Raw genomic sequence first — 9,777 nt, 5'->3', positions numbered from 1 at the left:
AGAAAAACTAGCATACAGATAATTCTTTAGTATAAGCGACGAAAAGAGCCACAGCGAGAGTGTTATTCTCCAAAGGACCAAGAACAGGCCAAAACTGAGCAAAAAAAGGTCATATAATAAATAACTTAATAACTTCGTTCCATTTGGTCATTTCAGGGAAATCTCAAACCTTGGCCTTCATGTATTGACCTGGCTATCGCTCGGTCAATGCATCAAGGCCGTGGCCTGAGATTTTCCTGTAATGACCTCACTCTTGGTTAATAAGTGGTATATAATTAGGAAAACAAGGCAAAAAAGCTAAGGAGGTCTATTGCATAAAATTACCTCTAAGTAGATTCTTCAAAATTTAATGAATAACTTTTGTGATATTTTTAGCTATATACAAGAATATACCTACTTTAGAACAGTAGTGTCAGAAAAATGTTTTCATTTCTGCCACTCCAAGGCCGAAGTTTGAGATTTTCCAGTAAAGACCAAACATTCGAGGTTAATAAGTTGTTTATCACAAGGCTTGATACTTGATTCAAGTTGAAGCGATCAGTCCAAATCTGGTAATTCAAGTGGTTATCAGTTCATTCCTTGTTGCGTGTATTCTGTTGAAAATGCAACAAATGATTCCATTTCAGAAATGTCAATTTCATGATTATTTTAAGAATCAGTGGCCAAACAAAGGTCACTAATACAGAGAGTCCCAATTTGGTACTGGGATATTATTATCTTCACATTCGTTTTTTAATTTTATAATAATATTAATAAAATGGCCCTTAGGCATTATGGAAGAATGATGCTCTGGCACTCAGCCAATCGGAGCACTGTGTAGATTGTCAATAAGTTCTGGGCATATGATAAAATTCCACAGTGTGAGTCACTGAATAGTTTGTAGCCTAAGTAAAGGTTTCCTCAAAACTGATTTGTTTGTAAAACTACCCTAAACCTTTTTTCATGTAGTTCAATAATATTAGACCTTTAAGTTCACAAGTGTTTTTAAAGTGGCCCTACACCTCAACACAGTTTTCCACTTTATTTATTCTCCAAATTGTCCCAAATACATTGTTTGTTTGTTTGTTTTTTGTTTTGTTGTTTTTTTTTTAGTTCTTATTTTTATTTGCCTTGAAAGACAGAAAAATTGGTCATACTTTGATCCATAACCGAGCAATCAAGGGGAATGGCTTCGATACTGGGTTGGCATCACAAATTGATTTGCTATCGCTGTTTTTCAAAGAACCACCAAAATGCAAAGCATACTACAATATCAACCCGGTATTAAAGCCTTTCTTTCAAAGCAAATAAAAAAGTGAAATTTCAATCCAAAGTTTCTAAAAACAACACAATGTGTTTGGGAGGATTTTGCAGAGTAAATAAAGTGGGAAAAATTGCTGAGATGATAGAAACTTTAAAGTTGCCAATTCTTATGGAAACCTATTGAGTTAAACCAGAGTAATTTGAGTATTTCATCAATTTTTTGTAAAAATGTGTCTGCAATAATTATTACTGTGTAATTATATGGTAATTGCATTGTGTGCCATTCTTAAAAAAAGTTTAGATGTATGGAGTGGTCATATTGTATTTGACCTTAATTTTTATCCCAAATTTATATATGTACCTTATCTCTGAAAAATACACTCAACACTATGCAAGGAATAAAACATTAAACATGATTTGTATTTTTACCTTTTTGGCTACTTCCTTTTAAACCCTTGAATCTTCCTGAAAGATTCGTTAAAAATTGGGACATCTTTCTTTATCTTGTTCTGAACAAAATTACTGTTTTTGAAGGCTGATTTTCTCATTCATTTGGAACTTTAGAGATGGACTTCCGGTCTTTTAAGATACTCTATGAACAACAAATACGTATGTCACTAGTGTCCTAAGCGGATTGTGTGTCTATAGCAAAAAAGCCATTTTTAGAGGTGTGTAATTTATGGCTAACCAGAGGATAGACGATGGAGTCTTCCGTCAACACACTCCGTAATCCCGATTAAGTTCCCAAGTAAAGTTGGTAGAGAAGGAAGGAAGAAACTTTATTTTAATAAGTGTCTAGTCGTTCTAGCTGGCTGGAGCACTAACGGACCTCTTTAGCTTGTACGTTTTGTTTTCCCATTTCAGACCACGTCATGTTCCGAAGGGAATTTTCTTTTTGTTTTTACATAAGTTATGCATACATATGCACGTGCAGAAGACGACGTTTGAAAGAAACTGTTCCCTGGAGTAACATCACGTGGTCTGAAATGGGAAAACAATAACGTACAAGCTAAAGAGGTCCATTGGGGCATAGTTACTACCAACTATGATTGGGGACATTGTAAAGTGAAATTAACCATATATTAAAATTCAGCTTGAAAGAGAGGTTTAGATGACAAAAAAAAAGGAAAGTGGATGATACGTAAATATTTTTCTCATTCATTCCGACGAGTTTCTATTGTTTTTGTCCTCACTGCCTCACTATCAAGCTGGATATTTGATATACTCGAAAATGGCCTATTCAGCAAAAAGCAAACATGATGATGTCGAGGCTTTTGGTCCTTGAGCCTCGATATGATGTCTTTTGTCCGAAACATATAATCTCGCCTAATCTATATTGCGAAAATTTCGTATCATGGGAGGTAGGCCCAGCATGGCTACAACATCACTATGATGGTTATCTTCGTCATTAGTTTAGGGATGCGGTACAAATTGAAAACTACAAGTGCAATTGAATCAAGGCAGATGTTGATTGCCAAGGCAAACCGGAGTCCCCGAAGCATAAGCTCTCGGACCAAAGCAGAGAACCAAACTTGACCCATATACATGATATATGATCATGACGTCGGTTGGGATATGATCTGAGCCTTACGCACGCTTGCGATCAGTCAGGCTTCTATTTGAAGATTAAATGTTCCAAGTATAGGCGGAAGGTAGAAAGACGGTCGTCAATAGGGCGACCACAACTATATCTGACGGAACTTAAGGCTATGGCCTAAGGCTTTTGAAAACGCCATCCTGGAGGGTGAGCACCTTTGTCTTTATAAGCAATGGGATTTGAAAAACTAAAATCGGATTTCGGGTGTTTCAAACAGAGCTTCCTTTACCGGACTAAGTGGGCTACAGAACTCATCATTGGTCATTGGCTGTCCAGGTTGTCAAGCCAGACATCTTTTCTTTGTACACAAAGAAAATAAAGGAAATCTTTAATTCATAAACTTGAAGTATTTTTAGTACCCAAAGGCAAGAAAACATAGACCCTTCCACGGTCTTTGGCCGCCATGTTGGCTGTAGGGCAAACACGGCTAAATTGAATACAGTAAATGTATAGGATTTTGGCCGACTTTGAACCGCTGCAGTCAGCTAAAAAGAGACAGATTTCCAATATTTGCCGCAACTTTAAATAGTTTTATTGATATCATTCATTCAACAGAAAATAAGGCCATTAGGAAGGTATGACGTCCGTAAAATAATAAATCCCCTCATCATGTGTTGCTTCTAATTTCGCAGCAATTTGCCGTGATGATTTTAGAAGGGAGTTGTATGAAATCTTAAAAATTCGTTTATGATCGTTCTGAGCCTGAATGTGTTCTTTATAATTCATGAAATTAACCTCAGTATAAGTGTCCTTTTAAAGACACTTTCACTGTGGAAATCCGTCTCTTTTTAGCGTCGCCACAGCGGTTCGAAGCTGTTCAAAGTCGGCCAAAATCACGTGTTTGTCTTCCAACCAAGATGGCGCCAAAAACCGGGAAGTTGCCCAGTCCATTCCTTGGGATATGTTAATTTCAGTTAAACTCTTTTTTAATTAAGAACGTCTAATTTTGGAGGCAATGCTCAACGTTCTTATATAATATTTTTGTGATGTGAGATTGAAAACGTTCTTAACATGTTCTTAAAATTTACATCAGACTGTGTTTCACCTGATAAATTTGATGGTGTTGAAGTTATTTTGGGACGATTATAGTAAGAACTGTTCATTATTACAAACTGAGATGTGTATCATGCAATAAGAAAACCGTTGTTATGTTATACAAAATATTCCCTTAAGGATCTGACCACCAGGCTGGGATTGGTTGATACTTTTACAAACACGCAAATCAATATGATTGGTTCGTTCGATTGGTAATACCGAGGGGACGCGTGATTGCTATTAAAGTTGCCATTAATTGGTCCCATTTGACGCGTTTGACAGCTGGTGTCTGTATGAAAGTGAGATTCAAGGCCAAGGTAACCAGAGGTTTTTCTCTTCTCGCCCTTTCGTGACTCGTCTTCGCCGCTTCGCGACTGTCTCAAGGCCCAAGAAAAACCTCTGGACCAGGGTAGAGACGTGCACAAAGACCACGAAAACGAGTTTCAGGGAATGGGAGATAGAGTGAATCCAATGGCTTGTTGAATGAAGAATACGACTCCGCAAGCCATTACACAAATGCCAGATAAATTCGTATGACGTCATGCTTGATAGTCGCGGACGTCTCGGGAAACAGACTTCCAATCTAAAATTAGCTTTTGTGAAATTCACATATCCAGACCACCGCCCCCTACACTCCCACTTTCTCTCATTTCCCTTGTCAAAGCTAACCATGACGAAAAAACTTCAGTTTTTTTAAATTGGATTACTTATTTGTCGTTTATGTTGGCGAATTTCAAACTGTTACATTGTAATTAAGTGTTACAATATTAAAACGCTTAAATTAAACGTCGGGTTATTTCACCTGGTAAAGCATTGGCACTAGTTTTGATGTCTATTCTTTTCGATCGGAGAGCAAAGCTTTTCTTATTTAGGCGAAAAAACCCACAACATTTGCATTTCAAAATACGCACGTAAGATAAGCTATTTTTGACTTGATTGTCCCGTGATCTGCAGCGTGGTATCAATTTGTCGTCAATCCAGGCCCCAAGCTAATGTTCCGTGGCTTTTAAATATTACGCACAAAGATAGAATCGCTTTGTTGCTTTTCTAACTCATTAACGTAATAAAATATGTAAATCATCAAATTGTTATTAATTTTAAAACGAAAAAATGTGTTGAATATTAACGTTTTTTCAGCCAAGAAGTGAGACCATTATGTGTTTTTTACTTCCGGTTGTCTTCTTTTCCGCCTCTGCCGTATCTCGAATACGCCTTACCACGGCCTGGTCTTTTCTTTCAACCTATATTAAACACTTTTGAAAATCGCTGATCATTCTATGAAGTGCCTTTTGTAATAGATATTGAGATAAATTAAGATTTCGTAAGGTTTTCGCACTCGATGTATTACGTCTACGAGTTGTTTATCTTGAGAAGCGGAAATGGATGAGAGACTACCCTTGATGCGTTGCGCACGGCCTTGGCTACCCACGTCATATTGACTGTTTTTGAGTTGTTTAGTGTTCGAGAATGGCGTGTGTTGGGTGGATTCACGGTTAGTTGCACGAGATTTCCTCCCCTTTTGCTCGCCAAACAAACGATTATTTCGCTATGGCTAGTAGCAGTAGTAGTGCTGCAAGGTCTGAATTCATAGTTGGAGGCAAATACCGCTTAGTGCGTAAGATTGGAAGCGGTTCTTTCGGGGACATCTACTTGGCGGTCACGTCGAATAATTCGGAGGAAGTTGCCGTGAAGCTTGAGTCTCAGAAAGCCCGCCATCCACAACTTCTTTACGAGTCCAAGCTTTACAAAATCCTACAAGGTGGTGTTGGAATCCCCATCGTTCGATGGTACGGCCAAGAGAAAGACTACAATGTTCTGGTTATGGATCTTCTCGGGCCGAGCTTGGAAGATCTGTTCAACTTTTGTTCGCGTCGCTTCACAATGAAAACAGTCTTGATGCTAGCAGACCAAATGATTAGTCGCGTTGAATATGTTCACAACAAGAACTTTATTCACCGAGATATCAAGCCCGATAATTTCTTGATGGGTGTCGGCAGGCACTGCAACAAGTTGTATTTGATAGATTTTGGATTAGCAAAAAAGTACCGCGACACAAGGTCAAAACAACACATTCCTTACCGCGAAGACAAAAACCTTACGGGAACGGCTCGCTACGCAAGCATTAACGCCCATCTTGGCATTGAACAGTCAAGAAGAGACGACATGGAATCACTTGGCTACGTTCTGATGTACTTCAATCGCAGCAGCCTTCCTTGGCAAGGTCTCAAAGCGGCTACGAAGAAACAGAAGTACGAGAAAATAAGCGAGAAAAAGATGTCCACCCCAGTCGAGGTTCTTTGCAAAGGTTTCCCAGCCGAGTTTGCCATGTATCTCAACTACTGTCGCGGCCTTCGCTTTGAGGAAAACCCCGATTACATGTATTTGAGGCAGTTGTTCAGGATTCTTTTTCGGACATTAAATTACCAATATGATTATATCTTCGACTGGACTATGTTGAAACAGAAAGCGGCGCAGGCAACCGCCGCGACTTCAACTGTTGCTGGTGGCGTGCCCGGTTTTACTCCCAGCAAAAAACCCGATCATTCACATCCAGCCTGCCACCATTCTAAAGGCAAAGGGAATGTCTACGAAGGACTGTACGAGTACTAGGCGCTCGGACTTTGCTGTTTAAGAATCTGATGGTAAATGCTATGGCTTGGTTATAACCAAAGTCGCTGATTCACGGCATCCTCACAATAAACTGCGCGTGATGTTAATCAGGTTTCCTCTCGGAATACGGAAAAGCTTTTATAAAAACTGTACCCACTTGTTTTCGTTTTCGTTAAATTCAATCACAGCGGTTCTTGGTTTTTAACACACTAGGGTTATTTTATAGCTAAAAACGGGTTATTTGCCGAGAAAATGAGTTCGCGAGAGGGGAATGTTACAGTTCTAATATTTAACGTGATAACGACATCACTTTCGCCCATGCGCGTGACCGAGGAGAGAACAATACTCGATTCTATTCTTCGAGGTTTTTTTTTTGTCTTTCCCACGTCTTGTATTATTGAGAATGTCTGCTTTACAGAATAGGGGCTCGCTAGCAGGTAACCTTTTTTCTTGCAATTTGCTTTTACAATCAAAGTTGATTGCGAGTAAAAATAAATTTTTTCAGCTTATGCGAAATTCACATGTAAATACACAACAATACGTATTGTTATTAATATCACGAGCTTGGTTTTTTTTTTGTTCGTAGTTTATGCTAATAAAAATGAAATCACCAGAATGGTGATTAATTTTCTTTCAACTCGTAAGATTTTTTCTGGCCACTTCATTATTACATTAACAGTATATTTTTGGCTTCTGTCTTCTGAAATAAACAGGTGTTTGTAGTGGATTGTACTTCGTATCTATGCAGTTCTGTCGTGGGATGAACCTTTATGCAAACATGGGGTTTATCAATGTTGTGGAATGGTTAAGAACTTCACTGAATATAATAAACTGTTAAATTCTCTTAGATTTGATGAGAATCAGGGGAAGTTGTCTTTTGGTTTGCAGTAAAGTGAGTATTTCTTTTATTGCTAGAAAATGTTATTTCTAACAAAATTTGTATTTGACACAATGTTATTCCCATGCCGTCAATGAGCCTTTGGTTTCTCAGGACATGCAATTGAATTTTTTGAGCATATTTTTCTGTCTTTTTACTATTTGTAGATTCAAGAATTTCATTGTATTGTCACAACTCTCGTTTCTCTTGACATTCTCTTCTCCTGTAACTGTTTTTACGTGATCTGTCAAACATCTCTCTGCCCCAAAGCATTGTGTCGTTTTGCTGGTGAGAACAATGGGTTGTGTTGTTGCAAGTGAATAGTGAACTCTCTCACATGGCTAACTTGCCAGGTGGAGACGTTACAACTAATGCGGCACCTTGTGTTGTTGTCGATTATTTTTCAATCACCCATCAAGATGTCATAATGAGCTCCAGCAAAACTTGTGCATGTGGAGAGTGAATTTGTAATATTTTATGAGATTTGTGTTTTTAAAAGTCCTTTGTCGTGGTTACCACCCTGGAAGAATATTTTGCTCCTTCTGTTTCTATTCATAAGCAGTGACTGTTTACGGACGTCCGCTTCAATAATTAATATTAAGGCAATCACCTTGTTATAACTATTGACCACTTCACAAATGGCGACCCTTTACATTCTTTTGTATTTATGTTAATTAGATCTGCTCTCATTTTGAAACAAAATTAATATTCCTTTGAGATTTGCTCGTCGTAGTGAGGCTAGAAAAACAAGAATATGTAATTTGTCTGCAATTATGAAAGAGGTATATTCCCTCAGAATGCTGAATGATTTTACCCTGGTAAAGTGGCAGAAATTTTGAGATACCATGCAATTCTTTACAACTTCTAATTATAGGATGTAGCATATTGTGCTTTTTTTAACCAGTTACGAGGGCCTTCATGATCATAATAACTTTGTTCTGACTGATTTTACGAGCCGATGGACATACTTTGGGCCCCATTTTGGATGATTGTATGTACATCTCTATTTCGCTGTGATTAGGAATGGTGCTAATAGACAAGTAATTTTGATATTGGAAAGTCAGTCCTAAACACGAGGCATCATTTCGAGGCTGTGGGGAATAAATATAAGAATTTGTATGAGTTTATTCCCCAGAGCCTCAAGATGATGCCTTTGTTTAGAACTGAATTTCAATATATTGAAATAATTGGTCTATGCACCCATTGCAACCATTTTGGAAGAAGTGGAACGTGTTTCAAAAAGGTTGTAATGTAAATCTAAATGTGGAGAGGTTCCAGGGCTGACTATTTGTTACAATCTTTGAAATTATTAGTTTTGCGTAATTTCAAACAAGTCTGACTTTGCTTTATAAGTACATGAAGTAGTACAGTAAACACCCATATATAAAAACACTGATTTCAGGTTTCAGGCTCATCATGTTCTTATTTTAGGGGTGCTTAGTGAGAAATCAGCCTGAAAGCGTTCTTAAAATTCTCTTAAAATTGGTTTCAGAAATACTTCAAATTATACATATTTTACTAGAGGTTTAATGACATACTGTTATTATAGTACTTTTTTGTAAAAGATCTTAGAGATTGTAATAGTCTTAAACACCCTAGTACTTTGATATGTGTTACTGTGCAGTATTGTTTCCTTGTTCTAATTCCCTTTCCCTTTATATTAAGAACATGTTTTATTTATCAGGATCAATTGGTTCTTATTTATATTATGCTTTCTTTATTGGCCAAATTTCAGCCTGACGTTCTTAATCCACTTGTTCTTATGTGCGGTTGTTAACTGTATTTGTTCACTTGCTTTTCTTTTTGTCAGAAACTGCATGTGTATAAACATTTTTCATTCCAGTTTTGAGGGTTTGACTGAACCACTCAAACCACCCCTGGATCTGCCCCAGTAACTTCCACAGTTTTGCATTTTCGTGCTGCCAGACATTGTTGCAACACAATGTACCATACTCTAAACTTAGCCGGTGTTTATATTGCAAAGATGATTGAAATTTTGATCTTGTGTATTTCAATTTTTAAAGAGATAAGGATGCATTTGGAATTGACAAGTTATTGCTTTTGAACGTAATGTGCGTGATGTGTTTTTAGGAGATAAGAATATGACATGTGCACTTATCATCTGCAAACAATAGACATCTCATACCTTAAAATGCCGAAACAAAAAAAAAAGAGTTGTTACCCAGTATTAGTCGGAATGTATGTACGGTGTGAGTGAAGGTGGATCATTGTTGGGAATAAAGAAGGATATAAAGTCTGAGCTTCAAGTGTTCAATTGAGTGTGGCTATTCCAGAACAGACATTTGCAGAAACATTTTGTGGACCACTGGAATCAGAAACTACCAAAAGGGATTGAATTTGGCCAATCGCAATGCCAGATGTGACCCACTGACCCATTCTTCTTGAGTAATTGACA

At 37.6% G+C, this 9,777-nt stretch overlaps 2 protein-coding genes across 2 annotated transcripts in view; both read left to right on the top strand.

The window, feature by feature from the left end:
* LOC137997897 (riboflavin-binding protein-like) overlaps positions 1-1,658 on the top strand; it is a 4,667-nt gene extending 3,009 nt beyond the window's left edge. Inside the window, exon 2 of the mRNA XM_068844218.1 lies at positions 1-1,658. This exon is cut by the window's left edge and continues 950 nt beyond it. The gene's annotated coding sequence lies outside the window, so the exon portion shown is untranslated.
* Positions 1,659-5,315: 3,657 nt separating this feature from the next.
* LOC137997895 (casein kinase I) lies at positions 5,316-7,385 on the top strand. Its single transcript, XM_068844215.1, has one exon. It carries the CDS (start codon positions 5,423-5,425, stop codon positions 6,482-6,484), a length of 1,062 nt encoding a protein of 353 aa, XP_068700316.1. The 5' UTR covers positions 5,316-5,422; the 3' UTR covers positions 6,485-7,385.
* The last annotated feature ends 2,392 nt before the right edge of the window (positions 7,386-9,777 follow it).

Source organism: Montipora foliosa, chromosome 3 (genome assembly GCF_036669935.1).
Source record: "Montipora foliosa isolate CH-2021 chromosome 3, ASM3666993v2, whole genome shotgun sequence".
Lineage (NCBI taxonomy): Eukaryota > Metazoa > Cnidaria > Anthozoa > Scleractinia > Acroporidae > Montipora > Montipora foliosa.
This window is presented reverse-complemented; position numbering and strand designations above follow the sequence as displayed.